This window comes from Perna viridis, chromosome 4 (genome assembly GCF_037379345.1).
Source record: "Perna viridis isolate PV_CMFRI_1.1 ecotype Kerala chromosome 4, ASM3737934v1, whole genome shotgun sequence".
Taxonomy (NCBI): Eukaryota; Metazoa; Mollusca; class Bivalvia; order Mytilida; family Mytilidae; genus Perna; species Perna viridis.
This window is the reverse complement of record NC_142448.1, coordinates 11,511,380-11,535,531: the sequence shown is the minus strand read 5'-3', so window position 1 is coordinate 11,535,531 and position 24,152 is coordinate 11,511,380. Positions and strand designations below refer to the sequence as shown.

Here is a 24,152-nt window from a genome sequence, read left to right as displayed (position 1 = left end):
GCTATACAACCTAATCTCAATAAATGTACTGTACAACCCAATCTCAATACATGTGGCTGTACATCCCAATCTCAATACATGTAGCTAACATCCCAATCTCAATACATGTAGCTGTACAACCCAATCTCAATACATGTAGCTGTACAACCCAATCTCATAACATGTAGCTATATATACCAATCTCAATACATGTATCTATACATTTACAAAGTCAGACTTCAGGCAAGACAAAAAATCTATGAAGGACAATGCTTAAACACCTTTGTGGTTCTCCTAATTTGTAAGTTAAGCTATTCTGTGAGTAGTGCCTGGGCTTTTACTAATCAGTAAAATTTTTAAGACTGTTCTATTCCCATTTGGGTATCTTACAAACTTCTTAAAATATCTAACTTCTTAAGAAAAATATAATTTAAATCAATTCTAGAGTGGAATTAAAATTCAGATCAGCCAAATCCCATTTGATTGAGAAGAAAAGAAATGTCCTGTATTAGGGTGAAGCACTGGATGGAAATCAGTTAAGCCCTTAAAACTAATGATCAATATTGTTTATAATCTGTTGGATTTAATGAACAACTACACTGGCAGCCACTGACATTTTTAACACTCAAAACAGAGTTTTGATGGAAGTTTAGCAGTTCTAAATGAAGCACACTTGTATTCAGTGGAGTTATAATGCTCTTATTTCATTTCATGTCTGACGCAAATTAGTTTGAGTGCAAAGAAAAAATTTCATGCCACTTCACTAAAATTCCTTAACATATAATCAATGTGAAGAACAGTTTGGAGTTGATTTCAGATAAATAGCACAATATTTTTGAATCATCACCAAGAATTATATAATAACTTCACAAACATTTAATCATAACAATTACATAATTTCACGCCTGTTTAAGCTAATAAGAATTAGAATTGACTAAAGGTTAATTATTTGGTGATAATCTTAGCTTATTGTTATTTCAGATGCTGGTTGATGAGTTCTGCGTTTTACACATCTTTAATACATACTAAAGATATTCCTGCTATCCAACTAAAGGGTGCAATAAAAACAAGAGGCTCAAAAGAGCCTGAATCACTCACTTGTCTCGACCAGCAACATTCTTTTTTTGTAAAAGCAGCCATGTTTTTTCTTTGATAAAAATTCCTAAAGATCATAATTAAAGGAACAATCATATAAATTTTCATAACATTCTGTCCAGTAGTTTCTGAGGAGAAAATTTATTTAAAGTAATAATATTATAAATAGCAAAAAGCGACAAAACAAGGAGTCATCCTAAAACTCTGATGACCCAATAGACTTTAGTAGGCCTTAGCATAAGAATTATTTTATCAAATAAAAGTTATTTTTTATCTATCACAGTTTCAAAGATATTTTCCAAAATTGCCATTATTTTTCTTTTCAAGGACAATAACTCAAGGGGTCATCCAACAACTTTAACCAAAAAAGACTTGTAGGCCTTATCACAAAAGACCATTTCATCAACTGAAAGTTTTTTTATCTATAATAGTTCTCTTGATATTGGCTGAAAACTTCAAAAACATAATATTTTGCCTTTCAAGGGCAATAACTCTAACAAGGCATTGTCAGACAATTTTGACCAGGGAGACTTTTGTAGGCCCTTTCATAAAGATCATTTCATCAATTGCAAGTTTTTTTTGTCTGTATAGTTTTCAAAATAATGGCTGAAAAAAATTTGTGATTCACCAAATTCATGAAAACCATGAAAATAATATTACATTACAGTCTATCTGTCTGTAAAACCTTGTACTCAAATTAGGCAAGAAGATGAAAAAATCAACTTTTGACCTATGACCTTGAAAATCAATAGTGTTTTAAAAACACATGTTTTAAATATAGCCTAATTATGTGCCAACTTCAATTACTATTTAGAATGTTAATTCTTAAGTTTTCAGAAAGGTGTTACAGGCAGACAGACAGTAATGTCACTTTATCTGTTCTCTACTTCAAAAGGCAAAAGGTGGGGATTTCAATGTAAACAAACAAAACAACAGCAGTAATGTTTGTTGAAGTAAAACAATTTTTTTAGAAGAGCTGAGGAGAATATCCTTTTTATTTAGAGCTGAGGCATAGTACTAGATAATATTTTTGTCTGTTGACCTAAACTAATACTGATAAAATGTTACAGACTTATAGTTGTTCTATAACATGACACTGAGAATTTATGAGTTAGAATGTTCAAGTAAAATACTCCTTGAAAGAAACCTGTCTACTATAATAAGACTTTTGATGATAAATTGTAGTAAGAAAAAAGCTTCACTTACAGGGAATAAAAAGAGTTGAGACTAGATGAAACCTCTAGAGTGTGATTGGTTAAATACTGTAATAGGATGCCTTTAACTGATGTAGTACTTTTACATCATTATGGTTTGATAGACCCAAGGGAAATAACTCAATTTCAAATTTTCACTCTTCATATATCTGCTATCACAGAGATATGTCTGCCTGTCGCACATGGACACAGATTGATGGTGACATTTAATAATTTCAATACATGTGCAAACCAAGTCGACAGATTCCTCAGGTATACTTTATTGTTTGCATATATGGAACTGTGACAAAGTCAGTAGACTGTGACCATGAGGCATATGCATGAAAAAAGATATGGAACTGAAAAGTAGTGATGCAAATACAACATATATCAGAAAATTTTAACATTAAAATCCTAACAAGAAAGTCAATACAGTAATTAGCAGGCTTCACAACACCAATCAACTCACCATACTAGAACTTGTAATATCTTCTTCTGAGCATGTTCTGTGTACAAATGGCATAAACATATTGTAGTAGTCAAACAGATATAGATACATAAATGTCAGTCTAGGGTAGTCCTTAATGCCAAACAGCAGGAATAATGCATAGCCGGGGTGAAGAGACTGAAAATAACATACATGTATGATGATTAAAAATAATATATGTTGCAAAGTGGCTAAGATTAAGTGTAAATAAGAATAATGAATAAGTGAACAAAAGCTACATTTAAAAGCTAAAAAGGAACTACATACAAATAAAATACAAATAAAACGTAAACTATAAAGAATATGGGTCCAATTTTTGGCCTTACTGCCTTCCTTAGGGACTAAAAGTAAACACAGCTATTTTTCAATATTCTTATGTATGATGATTACCTGTATATTGTTTTATTTGATTGTTTATTTCTGGTATGTGATTTTCCATATATACTAAGTTGGAACTGCAATGTCATTAACATGGATTGGTCTACAGTCCACAATTCAAATACTTTCAAACTAAATAAGGCTTTGATGAAGGGACAAATCGTAATTTTGACTTAAACTGATTAGAAATTAAATCATAAGGATTATTTTTGAATTTTGACTAAGTCATGGTCAAAAATTAAAAACAATTCCTATACACCTTACACCTATGCTTTAAATTTTGAAAGCTAGAAAGTCATAAAACTTGTTCACTAGATACCCTGCATGTAGTTATTTTAAGAAACAAGACCAGATTTGCATTCAGGTCATACATTCATGTAGAAGATAAAATACTGTCATTCTAAAAAAATGTGAATAGTTGTAAATTATCATTGGTGTGCTGTAAAACCTAGATTTAACTCACCATTTCATTTGAAATCCATGTACCAAGTCAGGATCATTGTTTTACCAGCTGCTCCAGTGGAATAATATCTATTTTGTCAGATATAATTTGGATTTAATTATGGATCAGATTAATGTTTGGTAATTTTGTTGTTACTTATCAAGAACTATTACTTTGATGACATACCTTAAACTCCCAAAGTGTAGATGGACCTTTCATTCCAGATTCCCTCAAACCCTGTATAGCTGATAAGAGAGCTGCTTTGTGTAATGGTAAATCAATCTTCAGAAATGTCAAATGTGACTCTTCAAGAGACAACAGTAGTCTGCCATCTGGTGGAGAAAAAATAATTTGTGTCATTTTTTATGCTTTTTATTGAATACATGTAACAGAAATCATGTTCTTTAATCTTGACACAAAGTGAAAAAACACATTTAGAGGTTATAAAAATAATTATAACAAAATCAGGTGAATTAATACAACTTGCATCTTTCAAGTTAATTTTTAAATTCTTACACCTTTATAACGAGAGAAAGCCTGCATTTTGGTTCTATCCAGTTGGATTTTATAGATATTTTGTAACAGCAGACATTTGAAAAAGAAAACCAGAAAGTACTTGAGTTAACCTTCAGTCTCAAGTTCAACATTACACTTACCAATGGAACTATTTATGAAGTTTTCTTTATAGTTTTCAGTCCATGGCATTGTAGATAACCATTCCTGTACATCATCAGCACTCCAATGTATTACTGGTTTCTTTACTAGGATACCATCATCAATATTCCTCCAATACCACACTAGGTACATCACCTAAACAATATTATACAATTATATAACCACTGAACAAACAGCTGTTGGAACTGTTTTACCAGTTAAAAAATATGTATTGTACATTCTGATATTATGCCCTTAAAAACTTTAAGGCCACAACCATGATCGATTTTCCATTGCCATATGAGTAGCAAGCACTAAAATTGGGGGCTTTGTGTCTGTGTAAATTACCTCCCACAATTATTTAATCATACAAGCAAGAAGTAATCAAGGGAACCAGGATTCAAGCAGAAATCAAAAGAATGTAATCTGGGGACAAAGACCAGACGTAGAAAACAGACAGACACACACACACAACAAAGAACATGAAATAACCAAAATGATACATACAAAGTACCAGTAACAAAAGTAAATCAGCAACTTGGAGTCCACTAAAAACTGGGAGCATGAACCAGGTGCACCAGGAGGGTAAGTGTCCTCTGCTTTTCAGGAAACTCCCGCCAAGTTGCTTACAAACAGTCTAGTCCAGGGTAGTTGAAATAGGAAAGGAAAACTATGATATGTTAAACAAATCAGTTTTCATGGTGCAAATGGACACACTGTAACGATTCACAAGTTCATGATGACGAGCATAAAACTTCTGTAGTGATGACTTCAATATTTTAGCAACATAACCCTGTTCCAGAAGCCTAATTGTAGGAAGTCTGGCGCAATACAAAAAGTATGCATAGTTACGGCAAGCTCTGGCATAACGTATGTGTAGTGATATGAAAACTATACAACAGGTGCTGAAGAGATATGCCACAGATGAAAGGAATGTTGACAATACAGAATGAAAAGTCATCAAGTTTGTCGTATAGTTTGGTCAATAGTTTTCCTTTACCAACAATCTCTAAGTGTAGTTCAAGATATGAAGCTGACTTCACAGTGTCTGTAGTATCCTTTATCTCAAGTTTTTAGGGGTAGAAGCGATGTTTCAAGTCGCTGAAACTAGGATTGTTTAACGATATTATGTGTAATAATCTATATAGCAGAAACTGAGATTTAAGGATCTACCTAAATGATGTTCTTTTTTTAGATCAGGTCAGCTATTAAGTCAGCCTCATGTGAGTGAAGGTATAGGTAAGCAAGTAGAGGAGCACAATTTGTACCCATTGAAATGCAGACCCTTTTTGGAAAAACACATCTACCACACTGGACAATTATGTTGTTGATAAAAAATTCCTGCATTTTGAAAACATCTTCGATATATTTGGAAGATGATTTGGAATTATATTTTTTACCAAGTATCAGAACTACATACTGAAATTTGTATCTAGGTGTACCATCTTTTTTGGATTGACAACAATGTATAATGTTTTTGAGTTGTAATTTTAACTGAGTATGGGGAATAGAAGTATAAAGAGTTGAAAAATCATAGGTTTTAATGCTACCATATTCTGATAACAATCTTGAATTGAGGGTTTCCAGAAAATCTTTTTACAATTTTTCAGGATCCACTTTGAATTAATACCACTAAGGGAGTAACAAGTGTCATGGTAGGACTGGAGACCTCCTTTAACAGCTGTGAGTATAGAAGTTAAAAAGTTTTGAAAGAGGTTTGGTGGTACATTTTGCAAATCCAGCTGATCATTTATTTTAAGTTTGAGAGTTTAACCATTTAATCTAAAAGTATTTTTGATAACATGGGTTAATGAGCCTCAATCGTAAATATTGTATATGTTGTATACATATTATTATTTTTTTATAAGTTATCACTAGCAATATTCATAATAATGACATCATCTTCATAATGATAATAGATGATAAGATCATGTTTTGAATGGCTCAAAATTGTTCTGTAAGAAGAGACAAATATAAAAATGACATGTCATTGGGAAGACATTGTTTGAATTTATAATGCAGATGCCAAAGTGTAAACTATGGGGAGTCTTGCATACTTCTGTTGGTTAAGACATCTGTGGGTGTAACAACAAAGCAATGCATTATCAAAAAGGTCAAATGCTGTTTCAGTACAAATAGCTCTATCTTCCATAGGCAAAGCCTAAAATCATATCACTTCATCCCAGACACAGCTTGATAAATACTGTATCAAAATCATACCACTTCATCCCAGACACAGCTTGATAAATACTTATCAAAATCATACCACTTCATCCCAGACACAGCTTGATAAATACTGTATCAAAATCATACCACTTCATCCCAGACACAGCTTGATAAATACTTATCAAAATCATATCACTTCATCCCAGACACAGCTTGATAAATACTGTATCAAAATCATACCACTTCATCCCAGACACAGCTTGATAAATACTTATCAAAATCATATCACTTCATCCCAGACACAGCTTGATAAATACTTATCAAAATCATATCACTTCATCCCAGACACAGCTTGATAAATACTGTATCAAAATCATACCACTTCATCCCAGACACAGCTTGATAAATACTTATCAAAATCATATCACTTCATCCCAGACACAGCTTGATAAATACTTATCAAAATCATACCACTTCATACCAGACACAGCTTGATAAATACTGTATCAAAATCATACCACTTCATCCCAGACACAGCTTGATAAATACTGTATCAAAATCATACCACTTCATCCCAGACACAGCTTGATAAATACTTATCAAAATCATACCACTTCATCCCAGACACAGCTTGATAAATACTGTATCAAAATCATACCACTTCATCCCAGACACAGCTTGATAAATACTTATCAAAATCATATCACTTCATCCCAGACACAGCTTGATAAATACTGTATCAAAATCATACCACTTCATCCCAGACACAGCTTGATAAATACTTATCAAAATCATATCACTTCATCCCAGACACAGCTTGATAAATACTTATCAAAATCATATCACTTCATCCCAGACACAGCTTGATAAATACTGTATCAAAATCATACCACTTCATCCCAGACACAGCTTGATAAATACTTATCAAAATCATATCACTTCATCCCAGACACAGCTTGATAAATACTTATCAAAATCATACCACTTCATACCAGACACAGCTTGATAAATACTGTATCAAAATCATACCACTTCATCCCAGACACAGCTTGATAAATACTTATCAAAATCATATCACTTCATCCCAGACACAGCTTGATAAATACTTATCAAAATCATACCACTTCATACCAGACACAGCTTGATAAATACTGTATCAAAATCATACCACTTCATACCAGACACAGCTTGATAAATACTTATCAAAATCATATCACTTCATCCCAGACACAGCTTGATAAATACTTATCAAAATCATATCACTTCATCCCAGACACAGCTTGATAAATACTGTATCAAAATCATACCACTTCATCCCAGACACAGCTTGATAAATACTTATCAAAATCATATCACTTCATCCCAGACACAGCTTGATAAATACTGTATCAAAATCATACCACTTCATCCCAGACACAGCTTGATAAATACTTATCAAAATCATATCACTTCATCCCAGACACAGCTTGATAAATACTGTATCAAAATCATACCACTTCATCCCAGACACAGCTTGATAAATACTTATCAAAATCATATCACTTCATCCCAGACACAGCTTGATAAATACTTATCAAAATCATACCACTTCATACCAGACACAGCTTGATAAATACTGTATCAAAATCATACCACTTCATCCCAGACACAGCTTGATAAATACTTATCAAAATCATATCACTTCATCCCAGACACAGCTTGATAAATACTTATCAAAATCATACCACTTCATACCAGACACAGCTTGATAAATACTGTATCAAAATCATACCACTTCATACCAGACACAGCTTGATAAATACTTATCAAAATCATATCACTTCATCCCAGACACAGCTTGATAAATACTTATCAAAATCATATCACTTCATCCCAGACACAGCTTGATAAATACTTATCAAAATCATACCACTTCATACCAGACACAGCTTGATAAATACTGTATCAAAATCATACCACTTCATTCCAGATAGGGTTGCTGTGATAAATACTGTGAAAATATATTGTCACAAATTAGTCTCTTTACTATAAATCTGATGTTGAGACAGAAAGGAAGCTGCAAAAATATTTAGCAGCAATTTTGAATCGGTCTCATAAAAAGTGAAAGTAAGTCGAGGATTACAGTACATTGCACAATATACTGCTCTGAGTACATACACAGTTCTCTGAATTAGGCTATGATAGATAAATATATAGCTCTCAGTTCTCTGAATTAGGCTATGATAGATAAATATATAGCTCTCAGTTCTCTGAATTAGGCTATGATGCTCTCAGTACATACACAGTTCTCTGAATTAGGCTATGATAGATAAATATATAGCTCTCAGTTCTCTGAATTAGGCTATGATGCTCTCAGTACATACACAGTTCTCTGAATTAGGCTATGATAGATAAATATATAGCTCTCAGTACATACACAGTCCTCTGAATTAGGCTATGATAGATAAATATACAGAGACATCTACCAGAAATTTACCACAGCAGATCTTTTTAACAAGAAATAAATATTTATTCAAATGATTAAGCTCTTACATATTACATTAGTACCAGTTAAAAAGACTGACAAACTCTACAGCAGAATGATTTCATGTATTTGTGACAAGTTTTTTATATTCATTACATTCCAAAATGAAATGATATTCATAATTGTATCACTATAAAGATTACACTAAGGCTAGTAAAATATCTTACCAAAACAACTCCCAACATGAATAATAATCCTTTACAAAAATCTGCACTATTTCTGTTTCTTTCTCCATTCCAGTTAAAATGGTGGCCAAAATTGTTCCCAGCAGGTCCTGCAGGTCCTTTCTGGTCCATTGCCTGGTCATATTTCTTTATTGCATCATGGTTGTCTGAATTCATCACCTTTTTCGTCCTCTCCTCAACTTCTTCTTTAAATGACTTCTCTATTAAACCACTAGAAAAAGATAATTATTTAATTACTAAATTATCATTTAATTGAATTTAGAAATATATATGTAAGATTCAGTTTCATATCAGGTGCCACAAAGGTGTCTGATTTCAGGCCAAATAATATATACTATGTCAATTCAAATCTTGGAATTTTCTAAGCATCTTGATTACTTTTATGATACAGTCACTCTTAGAAATCCCACAAACATGCAGGTTTACAAATATACAACAAAACCATGAATGTACATTTTATGATGGAGCGAAGACTTTTACATGTTGGTGTGTGACTAACAAAATCCAGGGTTCACATTCATCATTTTATGATGGAGCGAAGACTTTTACATGTTGGTATGTGACTAGCAAAATCCAGGGTTCACATTCATCATTTTTCTGCCATTAAATGCACCATATGATTGACACTGTTAAAGACAAAAACCAACCAACCAAAATACTAACCAATAATTCACTCCAACTTCCAAGGTGGAAAAAAATGCTATTTCTTTAAAATACTTAATTCTTTATTCTTATCTATTTTAAATAAGAAAACATTTTTTAATTCTTTTAAACACATTGTTGGAGAAAATCTGACATGTTTATAATGATGTGAAGTAAACCAGTCTGTGGTACCAGAGTCCTATCATTTAATACACAATTGTGTCATTAGACATAGCAAACCATAGCCCTATGAATCCCATAGAAAGATTGCATAATCAAATTCACTATTAATGATTGATAAATTGTCAGTTTTTAATGCCCAAGCATTGTACAACTAAAATAAATTCAAAAGTTTAAAATTGGAAGGCATATAAACTAAACTTCCAAAGTTTCTTTACATCAGAAAGTTTCATGTGAGTAACTACTCTTGGGCGGGTAGTTATACTCATGAAACTGCATGTTGATTTGCCAGAGTCAATCTGAACAGAACGGGACTGTCTCTATATCATATCTTGATACATCACTGGTTTTGGACCATCACTGAGTATTGGACAAGGGATTTGTTTCTGATATAGTGTATATATAGTATCAATAATTAGAAAAAAAAATCCTTTTTTCAGTAAGTAAAGTATTCATAGTCATAATTTTATACAGATTCAGTAGACGAGAGTACACTCATATACCTAAAGTAAGTTCCAGCAAGTGTTCAGAAAACTAGTATGAATCAATGTCTTGTTTGTACTGGGAGTTTTTGATTCTTGTGAAGATTGTAGCATGAACAAAATTTAAAATATTACATGATGTAAAACAAGCAAAACAAGCACTCTGACAGTATTGCAAAATAATACAAAGTCCCCTACCGGCTGTTTATATCACTGACATTTGGGTCATCAAGTATAAATGACTAACTGAGGAAATGACCTTGATTTTGGACAGAAGAAGGGATATGGACAAAGACAATAAAGATGTTCAAATCCATTTAACAGATACAGATTTGCGAACTTTTATGCACACAAAATTGGACAGATTAGGTTTCAAGCATTTAGAAAAAATGTGTGGAAAATCTGACATGTTTATAATGATGTGAAGTAGACCAGTCTGTGGTACCAGAGTCCTACCACTTAATACACAATTGTGTCATTAGACATAGCAAACCATAGCCCTATGAATCCCATAGAAAGATTGCATGATCAAATTCACTATTAATGATTGATTAATTGTTGGTTTTTAATGCCCAAGCAATGTACAACTAAAATAAATTGTATACCTCTACTCACTAGGAGAAAAATAGGGTGTAATATTGGTACTGCATGTCATTAGGAACTACTTTTTTGTATGTGCATGCAACTGGTTCCCGAAATAGTGGTATTACATCTATTAGGATGGAGATTTTGACTAATAATTGTATTAAATGGAACCTGCTTAGCACATTAAATGCTTCTTGGCACATTACTGCAAGAACTTCATTCTCTACATCCTAATTTATTACTAAACATCCAAAAAGAGTCCCTCCAAACTTCAGTTCATTTGAAGACTAGATCTTAATTTAATTTGCAGAAATAAAAGAATATTATTGAGAAGAATAATTGCCAGAAACATATTTACAGGTTATAAAAGATGTATTAAATGATATAAAAGGAATTACATTTGGACTATATTTTTGTGTAGTTAGGGTAGGGAGGTTCCAGGCATGAACCATGACATAAGCTATTTTGATAAATCAAAAACACAAAAAAACTGATTGATGTAGAATGATGGAGGGATGGAGGAGAGAAAAAAAAATATTTGTTCAAGGCACTTTGCAGATGGGCATTATAGTGGACTTTTTACCTGATCATGTTATTAGTTTCTGGTTTTTCTCTGTATTCCTGTCTACAGATTGGACATTCCTTTTTCTTTGACTGTAGATACCATTGTGCAAGACATATCCTACAGAAGTTGTGACCACATCGCAATGTAGTTGGTAAAATCAAAATTTCATAACAAACACCACAGTTGAAATCAGATTGTAAAAACTGACGATCATCATTGGTTATATCATGCCTTTCATCATCACTTTCATCATTGGCTTTCAATTCATTTCCATGTTCATCTTTCCCTTTACGTCTGTGAATAGCTGATGTCGCCATTATAGCAGTGCCCTGTAAATTTAAAGTCAACAATCAATTGGCATAATTCATACTATGTTATCTTTTTTTCAATCTACACATAGATAGCAATAATTTGTCTTCTATCATTTTAACAGGATTATACTTGCAGTAGATGAAGTGTTAGATCAAATGATTTTGATTCTGATTGCTATAGCAACTAGTTAACACTTGGCCCTATTGCTGTAAAAATGTTGTACATCAGCAATTAATTTAAGTTGGTATACAACTCATCTGAGCTGATCTACCCTCATGCAAAATATATCATAAGTCAACACCAAGAAACAAAAAAAAGTTACAATTATGTGATTCGTTAGAGACAAAAAGACTGATAGCGATACTATATAATAATAACAAAATCATTTTAAGAAGTAGATGTGCAAATTGTAAAGTTTGAAAATCCCCAACAAAATTATTCTAACCAACTGGAAGTAGTTGTGCCATTGAATGGTAAAGCTGACATACAGTACAACCCATCAAGATGAAGCAGGATATCATATTTCATATCATAAACATGAAGAGTTGCTGAAATCTTTACAACAATGCCTTTGATACCTAAAGGTTAGACAAACAAGGTACCTTTGCTGTCCTTAAATTCAGTTTTGGCATTACTTTCCTTGGCCTCTGTGATTCTGATGTATCCAAATGCGTGAAAAACTTAGTGTGACAGTACAGTATGATGCACTTAATAAAATTTACAACAAAGCCAGCCAGGAATTATTCTGACACTATAAGTCAATGCTCTACTTACTTAAGTACAGAAGTAAGAGGAAAGGAATCCACCACTATGTACAAGAATAACAAATATAAAACCAGAAACTTTCCTCTGGTATTGTAGTAATACCATTTTTTACTCAGTATGAGCATTCGTTGTGTGTGGTAATATTTGTTTATTCAAAATGTATTTATCATTCATTTTTGTGATTGCAACTATTTATAAATTTTTATCATTGTTACTGTAATGATATTTTGGGATATTATTTTCATCTTGGCTTATTTACAGTCTTTTAATCATTTAGAAACCAGTTAGTTGATATGATAAGGATGGCACTTGGTAGACTTTATCCCACAGAATTTTTGTCCAATAGTAAACAGATTTCTTTAAATTGACAATGGATGGTTAAGAAAACAGTTTAATAGTTCCATAAGAAAGCAACCAAATTTTGCACAAAATGAAAGAGTTATCTCCCTTTTTCAATAAATTTCAGTTTTAAAACAAAATTTGTCATGTGCCACTTACTGCCTGGTATAGAGTGTATCAAAATTATTCTTTTCTTAATTATTTTCATACCTATTTTATTATTATTTTTATTAATTTTCATTTTCTGTCTGAAATTTTTCTTTTTAGAATAGGATTTTTTTTAAGTAGGTCTTAATATTATCATTTATACATACAGTATTTGTATGTACAATTGTACTGTATAATTTATTTAATACAATTTTGATGTAAAGTGTCTACAGTAATATTTTAGTATTGGCACTATATAAAAGTTGCTTAAAATCATAACAGTTTAGTAATAAGATAATAATATAAGACATTACCAGAAGTAGACTACATTAGAAAATACATGCAACTTTGACTTGTGAATAAAATTTTACAATGATCAGGCATAGGTTTTCATTTTTTTTTCAATTTTTTTTTTCAGGTAGATCCAGGAAATATGTAATGACAGTTGTTGTGTCTTGAACTTTGATTGGTGAATGGAAATTTTACGACGCCATCATATAGGTTTTATTTTTTTTTTTCAGGTAGATTCAGGGAATATGTAAGGATTATTGCTGTGTCTTGAACTTTGATTGGCAAATGGAAATTTTACGAAGACATGGTATAGGTTTTATTTATTTTTTTTTCAGGTAGATTCACGGAATATGTAAAGACCGTTCCTGTGTCATGAACTTTGATTGGTGAATGGAAATTTTATGACAACATGGTATAGGTTTTCTTTCAGGTAGACTCAGGGAATATGTAAGGACCATTGCTGTGACTTGTCATTAATATCAGATTCATAGAAAGTTATTGTTTCTACATTTCATAATTAGATTACAGACAGACAGACTACTGTAAACATGTTAACTTTTGCAGACTCTGTTTAGTGACCATGAACATGGATATAATTTTTCATGGTTTCAAAAAATAATAAGTATTATATAGCATTAAAAGTTCATTTCTCAGTACAGTTTTTTTTTCATTTTTATGTTCACTGATAAATAGTGAAAAATTAGTACACTGCAAAAATTAATACTTTGACAGCATGTAACATGATAGTTTTTTTTACCATTTCTAATGTGCTAATTCTATTATTAAACAAATAAGAAACATTTCCTTTCTTTCCACTCAGTTTCAATGCATGACTCTTGAACATTTATAACAGATGAAGAATTGATACACGTAATACCCAATGCTTCAGGTATTTTTTTATCATTTCGATCTGGTCACCACAAAGTTTGAAATGTTCATATTTGAGATACAAATAGCACAAGGTACATGTACTTGAACAAGAAATCAGATCTGTTTTATATTTTGTAACTGCTTGATATAAAGATCATAAAATTATTATATAAAATACAGATACATAGATATTGATTGTGATACTTAATATTTTGAGTAGAAATGAATGTAGTTCACTCTGGCATTAAGGTTATTCATAATAGTAAGCGATAGTTGTTAGTCCCTTTACTTTCTTCAAGTGTTTAGGAAAGATTTAAGATAACCTCCCTTGATTAAATTTGCTTTATATTGAAAACCAATAATAACATCATCTATCTGTTACAATAATAAACAGAATTGATAACTGTATTATTTTAAGAATATGTGTCATTTGTAGCATTAGGCTGATTTGCTTATTTTGCATTTACACATCAGCATGACCTAATAACACTGGCAAATTATAATGTATATCATATTCAAATACTAATTAATGTAAGTGTTTATCCTGCTAAAGTTTATATGACATCTTAAAAAAAAATGTTATAGTTTACTAAACAGAAGTAAAAGATTTGAAAGGATATTATTGTGAATCTCTTCAATGATTACATGTGTATGTATTTTTATATGTTATTGCATGTGCTGGTTATGGATTAACCATACTAGTCTTGAGTCAGGTTTTATTTATAGCCCAGTCAATCTAGCAAAATTTTACCCTTAATCTTAACAAATTGCAACAGAATTTAATTTATGTTCATAATGACCCAAATAAACACAGACAAAAATCTAACAAAATCTAATGAGGGGAAACCTCAAAATAAGTAGTTCAATTAACATTGGAAAGGGAAGATAACTGTAAAAATGGCTGAAAAAAACCACCAAATTTGATACAAAGTAATAATTATGCCATATCTGATAAATAAAGTGTAGTAGTAGTGGACTATATGACATCTACAACTTTGAAAGAAGTTTCCTATCTTTTACCAAACAACGACTTAGATTTAGAAACTAAACAGCAAACTATATGCCAAATTTTTGAGGTAATGAAGAATTAATGATAAAGTAAATATTCTACTTTTTGTGGTTAAAAGATTCTTTTATAGTTTACAGATATTAACAATACCATTTTTTTTAAAATTCAAAATGACGGAAGTGTGACGAAAAAGCAGTTTATTTATTAGAGATCATTTTCAGACTATTAAAATGCTCAAATTTATCATACCATATCCATATTTTTGGTTTAGAGTCTGAATCAATTTACATTTGCAGTTGTTAAAGACGCTTTCTCAGTTTCTAGGTGCTTTCGGCAAGATACAGGCTTTTGGTATATAAAGCAGCAATTCATTGCAAATTTTTTAAGTTTGCTAGTAGACCATCAGGAGGATATAATCGAGATAATTAATTAATGGAAGCAATAAACAAAGTTGTAGTTTGAGAATAAAAAACCTAGAAATTCTCTTTTTGAAGCTTGTGGTTTAAAGCAAGCAGTTTCATGAAGCTTTTTGGAAATTTTAAAGCTACCAAATTGTTGTATACTGTAATTTCTCTAGCTAGGGAATGGTTGCAGTCCCTTGAACAGGTGGTTTGTAATTATCTAAATGTATGGGTGTGTTTGAAACATGGTGTTTCAAGGACTAGGTGTCTCGGACCCTCAGTGTTACAAGACTAGGTGTCTGAAAAACAAGTTGCTCAGAGACTAGGTGTCTCAAAAATAAGGTGTTCGGGGACTAAGTGTCCTTGGAGCTAGGTGCTCCAGGAACTTGGGTTAACGCTAAGTTGTTAGTTTATTTGATTTGATTTGTATATGCTTTTGTCGTATGGGCTTTGGGTTTCATTGGTATTTCAATTAATTTAGAACAATCAAGTTTTAATATATGTCATAAATATTGGAGCACCTGAGACTCTGTGAAAACAGTTACATACGGCAAATTAACTTATTATGAATTTGATAAGTTTTCAAATACACCGAAAACATTACAGAAGTGCCAGAAAATATGAATTTTCTGTAATTAAATATTACCTCAAAATTTTAATATACCAATCATAACCAAATGTATTACACATCATGGGCAGCATATATGAGATGGTCATGAAAAAAAGTTTCACCAAAATATCATACTTAACATGAAATTGATAAAAGTAGAACAATAACATGTTATTTTTACAGAGTCATCTACCCTTTCCATTAATGCTACATATTTGAATCAAAAAATATATTCTGCTGGAAGTTTAAAATTTATTTTGACTGAACTATTAATAAGCAATCTATGGTATCAATTTTATCTAAAATTATTTAATTTAACTAAGTAGAGAAATGTTAATTTTATTTCCACTTCAGTGGTTAGACAAGCTTAAACTGGATAGCTCTAATCTAGGGGATACTACTTTTTTTTCATTGTTCATTAAATTCTTTTTGTTGTTAAGTACTATATATTTCTCTGGATTTTTTACTTGATTACACTTCTTAATAAACTTTGATAGAGGAGTGTTTTTAAAATAATAACATTCTTAATGACACATGTACCTAGTTTTGAAAAGGCTTTTTTTCAAACAATTACTTGATATTAGGAAACTACCATTTGATTTCTATGGGGAGGCTAGAATCAAATTTGAAATAAAGAGTCAGAATTGAAATTTAAAAAAAAGATCAGGACAGGCCATTAAGAAAAAATAAAAAGGCAAGATCTATTATTGTCCTAATATCTTTGGTTCCTATTCACTGGAGAGAAAAAAAGGACCTAATTTTCTCAAAATAAAAAGGCAGGATAGAAAATTGGATCCTGGCCCCTTCTCCAATAAAAATCAAGTGGTTGTTCCCTTATGATTCGGTAGTTGAGAGTCAGAAATGTTACTGATTACTAATTGTTGCATACAACAGGTTTACACAATTTGGGGGGGGGCATAGCCTGTGCCAAATTGACGCCACTTAAATGGTACAACCCGAAATGTGTTAACCGTACCCATACCAAAATCTTGTACCCAAATCACTTTCTTACCAATCTTTCTATTATTATCAGGAATTTTATACTGCAACTTGGTCCTAAGGTTTTGAATGTTGTTTTAAATCCATTGAAGTTATAACTACTTGAAAACATTTATGATTTTTTCAAACTCAGTCGATTTTATGGTCTCATAAGTCCTGAAATGAGTAACCAGAAGTTACCGTACCTAACCAATAATTGACTATTTTTCACTTTCCAGTCCAAATTTTTTTCACTTTTCTGAAAACATTCAGATTTTAAAACTTTCCTTTAAGACTTTCCATAACATTTTGATAGATTTGATATTGTTTTAAAAAAGAAATGTCAGAGTTTGAATTCCATACCATACTGTAGCACAAATCTCTGTACCGGAAAAAAATGGATTTGATATAAATATCTTATCAAGAATAAAAAGGAAAGTCTTATAAAAAGAATCTGATGCGATTTTAATTTATGGCCCTTGAATAATTTAATAATATTTTGGTGTTCTAATCTGAAATCTATAATAATACTGTACAAAATACAAAAATACCAGACTTTGAATTTGGGTACAGGAATTTTCTGTTATACATTTCGGTACTTTTGAAAACTGACGATTAAAGAAATCAATTCGAAAAATGTTTTAAAAATCATTGACTCTACCCTAGCCATCATATCATTTTGTAAATGTGTACAAATGATCAGTTTGATCATGTAATAATGAAGAAATCGGGAATAATATTCGGGTACGAGGCAAAAGTTGGTATGGGTACAGGTACGGGTTACACATTTTGGTATGTACCTTTAACAACCCGTTTAAATCCTTAACTTTGAAAGAAAGTCAGTAGTTCTGGTAATATGAAAATAAAGGATTTTGGCAATTTGGTGGAAGACAAGGAGATAATTGGATTCTATTATGAAGTTGCAGAAGGAAAGATGGAGAGAAAGGAGAGAGCAAAGAAGGAGTTAGACAGTTACTAATAGCAAAGACCTGAAATTAAAGAGATTTGCAACTTAGTGAAATCTCGAATTAACACACAGCAGGAAACAAGATCTCATTATTACTTAATCAACAATGACAACTTGACTTTAAATGATCATAACTAAAAAAGTATTGCAAATATTGAAATAAAACCTTCAGTTTCACATTTTCAATATCTTAAGATCATGTTCATACCCCATTTTTCTTTCTACCAAAATAAACAAAACAAAGTAGTGAAAACAAGTTACCTACCCCTGATTTTTACGAAAATGAAAAAAAATTCAAATTAAATTAGTAATTTTCACATAAACCTATCACAACTTTTTTTTGTTTTTAAAGATAATTGAATAAAATCTTTGGTTTTCCATTTTTGAAGTCATCTGAGTGTCTGCTACAATTATTTCAGATCATTTAATCAAAAGATGAAAAAGAATTTTAATAAATAAGTGAAAGGTCAGACAATCATGTATTCTGCCACATGATAATATCATCAATAAACTGTCTAATTAATCAGTTTCTTATCTCTTTAATTATAGGTCTTTGCTAATAGTGACTCACTATTAAACTGAAAATATTGTCTTAAGACTTAACATCGTTTTTGTGCTAGAAAGTCAACATAGATGAGAGTCATTGTTTATAGTAAAAACAAGGGCACTAAGTTTTAACTTGTCACTTTCATATGCATGTTAAGTGTTGTAAGGCAGTATATACTAATCATAATGTATTAATGACAAACATTATTATTAATCTGGTGTTATATATTATATATATATTTATGACGTGACGTGTAACTTCATAAATATTTGACAAGTCTTAAAGAAGGTGTTGACTAAAACAGATATTGTGATAAATGTTCACTGTAAAAGATAAAAAAGAGAAAATTTCAGAAATATGTCTGTTAAGTCTTATTTTTCTTACTTAAGACGGTCGTAATGTTGTTTCGTTTCCAATCTAAACTGAAAGTACATACTATCGCTTAAATCAATGCAAAAATCAGGTTATTGATTTTATATGTACGGTGAACACACTAAATCAAAAATGATTTGTAATTACTTCATTTTTTTAAATGTCATCATTTTTTCAATTTTATTAGTCTTTAAACTGTAATTATTTTTCAAGTGTCCCAAAACATTTTTCTTATTGCTGCGTGGGACAAAAATGGACGTCACAAGAAAAAGTGAGAGGGATTTTTCAAACCAATTTCCCCAAAATCCATTCTTTATTTATTTACTATTCAAGAAAAGCTATAGTTAAACTAATAACACTTTGTACATTTTAAATTGGCAGTAAGGAATAGTGTTTTACTTCTAAAGCTAATAGAATCAAAGACTTTTATGTGCCTAATTACAAAATTAGTGGCAAAAACGAGATAGTATGACTTTCGTATTTATAATCACTTTTAGGATTGTTAAAAACTCTTTTTGTCAGTTGTATGTAAATGCATTTTTACTCTGTATTACTGGATGTAAAATGTGTGAAATTAAATAACACCTTTGTAGAAAACGGTCATAGCATAGGTGGATCCATTTAAAAATTTAAAAATGCTAGTTACATTTATCCAAGAAATTACTGACAACATGTCTCATGGAACACAAACAGACGTAGCCATTATGGATTTTTCAAAGGCCTTCGACAAAGTCGACTTCTCTTAAAACTCAAAAGCATGGGCATAAGTAACAAAACAGTCAACTGGATCGAATCTTTCCTTAACAATAGGCAACAGAAGGTAGTCGTTGATGGTCAAGAGTCTGGCAATTGCCCTGTTCTATCCGTAGTCCCTCAGGGTTCGGTACTGGGCCCATGCCTCTTCTTGATTTACATCAACAACATGCCAAACACCTTGTCAAGTAAAACACGTCTTTTCGCCGATGACACTATAGTCTATTTCACTATAACTTCAAAAACTGACTGCAGTACACTTCAAACTGACTTAAATAAATTGCAGAAGTGAGAAGAAGAGTGGTTGATGTCCTTCAACCCAGACAAATGTGAAATCATCCACATATCTAGAAAGAAGAACCCTATAAACTTTGAATACACCTTACATAATAAAATTTTAAAATCTGCAGACAAAGTTAAATATTTAGGACTCACCATATCAAAGATCTATCATGGAACAGCCATATAAATAACATCACGAATAAAGCCAACAACACTTTAAGATTTGTCAAGAGAAGTATTAAAACCAATAACATCAAGACTAAAGAACTAGCATATAAAACCTATGTAAGACCTCAGTTAGAATATTGTAACATTGTTTGAGATCCTTGGCAGCAAACATACATCCATAAAATAGAAATGATTCAGAGAAGGGCAGCTAGGTACACACTAAATCTATACAGTTATCAAGATAGTGTCACAAAAATGTTACAACAACTCAGCTGGCCAACACTACAACAGCGCTGGCAATTTTCTTCACTCGTCATGCTATATAAAATAAACAATAACTTAGTCAACATAAATAGTCAAGTGTACCTTATACCATCAAGAGATCATAAATTTGTACTGCCTTATTCACCAACAAATTACCACTCTTCATCCTACTTTCCACGCACCATAAGAATGTGGAATAATTTACCATCAGAAGTGGCTCTCAGTCCAGATCTACCATCATTTAAGTCTGGGCTGCAACAAATCATCTATAACTATCCAATCTCTACGTTTTCATCTTATAGCAAAAAAAAATGAAAAAAATGTAACTTATCACTTGTAAATATCTTTGCTTTAATTATAAATTTTTATTTTACCCACATGTGCCTCCTTGTATTCTTCAACAGATTGAAGTTAAGGAGTAATCTGTAGATGTAGATGTAGAAAATGATTATACAGGAAACACTTGAAGTCACTAAAGTGGATCCCTTTTTAAAATTTCTAGACTCACAACTGTCAAAAGCTAGCTTCTCTCTCTTCCGGTTGGTGTCTCAAGAAAATTACCCCTTATAGTTACACATTTACTTTATAAAATATACCATGCAAATCTGCTTAGTATATCTACATGCATTTAGCCTGAATAGCATGAGGGTTATGGTTAGATGGTTAGATGGTTTTAAAATTTAGATTTCTTATGAATCCTGCATGATTTGCTTGAAACTATCAAAGTGTTGTGTTATCTTTGAAACTCAGAATTAAAATTTAACAGAGGCCACATCATGCTTACATGTATATGATACAATACATCAATTAACACTGACATATTTTTAAATGACTTGTTAATTACTACTGTGAAAGTATTTTAATTCATGGATACCATTTTCGTGGATCAGGGCAGTTCATGGATTCTTGAATTTGTGGTTTGGAGGTTTTTAGTATACACATCTATGGAAGTCTTCTTTCCAGGGAACTGAATTTCATGGTATGGCCTACCCACGAAATCTGCAAGAATTAGTACCCCATGAACAGTAGTACTTTCACAGTAAGTTGTGATTTTAAAAATGAACATACAATTTTGAAGTTTTCTTGATATGTAAAATGATTAATGAGTAAGTAGCAATCAAAATAAACCTTTTGAAAGGGTTAAATTTGGGAACAAGTGTTTGACATTAACCATCATTACTTCAATGATTTATTTTGACTTTTGAACAGATTTCAAGGAGATTTTACCAGAAGTTAGAAAATCCATCCAAGAATGTTGTTTTTTAGCAGTTGATGGAGAATTCTCAGGTATTTTATATATATATATAGAGCATGATTCACTTCACAAACCACAAAAAAAAAATCAAATTCTAGACCATTTGGTGCTAGGCCAGTGACAAATTAATTCAGTTAAACAATAAATCCTTTAGCCAAGTCAGTTAAATGATAACATAATCAACTCCCTACTACAACACTGCCCATTGGTGAGCTATTATTTTAAGAGTCATTCATTGTATTTGGTGGGTGTAGCAGGACAGCCAACATGTGTTGTAGTAGATACATGTGGTAGGTTACAAAATGTAATTTAATTGACTAAAAGATTAATTCCATGAGGTTTAATTTTATGAGGTAAAATATGCTCTCCCATTTCACAGATTTACATGTACTATTACAAGTATATAGACATGCATTTTTTGTTTATTGCAATGTCATTTTAATTTACAATGTAAGGCTAAATTAAATCATTTTAACAAATCAGTGTTAGAAAATGTAGTGATTTTTAAAACTGTTAGTGGTACAATATAAACTTGCATGGAGTTAGAACACAGCTATAGTTGTGTGAAATTAATTTAGAATATACTGGTATTTAATTATTGTGATATCTTTAGGTTTAGATGCAGCCAACCAAAGCCACTTAGCTCCATATGACACACATGAGGAAAGATATTTAAAGACTAAAAAGGTACAATGACAAAAGGGAACTAATTATAGACATGGTTTGTTTTGAAGCCTTTGGTGAAAATTGTTGTTTGACTAACTGAAATACTTTAAGTTTGGTCACCATTTCAACTCTGTTTTTGCAGTATTTGTATTGAATGCTAAAGGACGTGTTATTACGTTTGTTGTAGTCTCTCCCACCCGTAGTAGAAATATTTGGTCCTAAAAAAATGTTATTTCTATTGATTTGTATTCCTTATATCTTCTATTTTTTTAGCAGAATGGTTATACATTGTATTGACAAATTGTAGTTGAAGGTTCAATTTTGGCATAGTTCAACCAAAAAATAGCATGAGAAATGTTTCTTTTAACTGTTGAAGGCTTCAGTTCCTGTTCTGTAGTTCATAAAAAGCAATAAACGTGTTTAATTTTAAAAAAAAACATTTTACTTTGGGAACTCAACATATTTGATAATTGTTTGAAATATGTCATCAAAAGTTCATTTTTTTAAATATGTCATCAAATTTTTCCTGAAGAAGATAAATTGTAAATATATTTTTCAGAGTTGCTGCAATTTTCTGATGTTTCAAGTTGGAATTTGCACATTCAAGTTTAACAAACAGACAGAAAGGTTGCTATTAAGATATTGCTTTGGCCATAAATAGTTATTGTTATATTTAAAATATTAACTCTATAAAGATTGCAAGTACATGTATGTATTATTTATTTTTCACTAGAAAATATGAAAACTTCAGTTTTTGGTTATTTTATTTGTAAAAAAAGTTCGTAACTTATTTTTATGTTTATTAATGTTGTAGTGAGAATTGATGATTTATAATTTTTTAACAGATATGAAGCCAGACCATACAATTTCTACGTTTTTCCCAGACCTTATTCTCGTGCTGCACCTGATCTACGTTTTTTATGCCAGGTATATTATCCAGTACATGTACTTATTTCATTATCGGAGTTGTCAAAACAGGAAGAAATATATATATAGTGGTAGTATAAGATTTCAGCTTAAATTGGGATTTGATTTATATGTACTTGCACGAATATTTTAACTGCATACATGTATTTTGGTTTGAAATTAAATATCCCAAGAAAAGTTTTGCAAACTTGGAAAAGGTACCGAAAGTATCTTACATTATATTTTGGACATAATCGATTTTTACATCAGAAATTGGAAAAAAGAATATATGGCCATGCCAACATGAAGATGTATGTGGCCATGGCCACCTTAAGATGTATGTGGCCATGGCCATCTAAAGATGTATGTGGATATGGTCACCTTCACCTAAAGGTGAATGTGAAAAACTAGCAAAAGTCTATTATAATAAATTTCTGTACTAACTTTTATAATAATAATTACCAATATTGACATGAAGGTCTCTTTGTACATGTTTGTTGATGCATTTAGAAAAAAAGCCTTAAAAGCTACAAACTATTTATAGATTTTTTTTTACGAAGTATATTGCTACTCATTTATCTATCATTTCATTTTTGTTTGATTTTTCAGACATCCAGTGTAGATTTCCTAGCATCACAAGGCTTTGATTTCAACAAAGTTTTCAAAGAAGGTACTAAGTGCAAAGCTTTGGAA

At 31.2% G+C, this 24,152-nt stretch overlaps 2 protein-coding genes across 3 annotated transcripts in view; one reads left to right on the top strand and one right to left on the bottom strand.

The window, feature by feature from the left end:
- The window catches only part of LOC148618856 (bifunctional apoptosis regulator-like), a 33,126-nt gene extending 13,880 nt beyond the window's left edge, over positions 1-19,246 (bottom strand). The window contains exons 1-6 of the mRNA XM_088578156.1: positions 19,178-19,246; positions 11,576-11,886; positions 9,086-9,314; positions 4,231-4,384; positions 3,761-3,906; positions 2,737-2,892 (exon numbers count right to left, since the gene is read on the bottom strand). Coding sequence (XP_088434282.1) covers positions 2,737-2,892; positions 3,761-3,906; positions 4,231-4,384; positions 9,086-9,314; positions 11,576-11,874 — 984 coding nt within the window. The 5' untranslated portion in view covers positions 11,875-11,886; positions 19,178-19,246. The remainder of the gene's footprint in view (positions 1-2,736; positions 2,893-3,760; positions 3,907-4,230; positions 4,385-9,085; positions 9,315-11,575; positions 11,887-19,177) is intronic.
- Positions 19,247-19,404: 158 nt separating this feature from the next.
- LOC148618855 (poly(A)-specific ribonuclease PARN-like) overlaps positions 19,405-24,152 on the top strand; it is a 29,353-nt gene continuing 24,605 nt past the window's right edge. The window contains exons 1-6 of one of the 2 annotated variants that reach the window (XM_088578153.1): positions 19,405-19,436; positions 21,842-21,919; positions 22,501-22,574; positions 23,113-23,180; positions 23,399-23,480; positions 24,069-24,129. In XM_088578153.1, the coding sequence (XP_088434279.1) occupies positions 19,418-19,436; positions 21,842-21,919; positions 22,501-22,574; positions 23,113-23,180; positions 23,399-23,480; positions 24,069-24,129 (382 nt within the window). In that variant the 5' untranslated portion in view covers positions 19,405-19,417. Of the gene's footprint in view, positions 19,437-21,532; positions 21,672-21,841; positions 21,920-22,500; positions 22,575-23,112; positions 23,181-23,398; positions 23,481-24,068; positions 24,130-24,152 lie in introns of those variants that run through there. The other variant, XM_088578154.1, reaches the window with a different exon arrangement.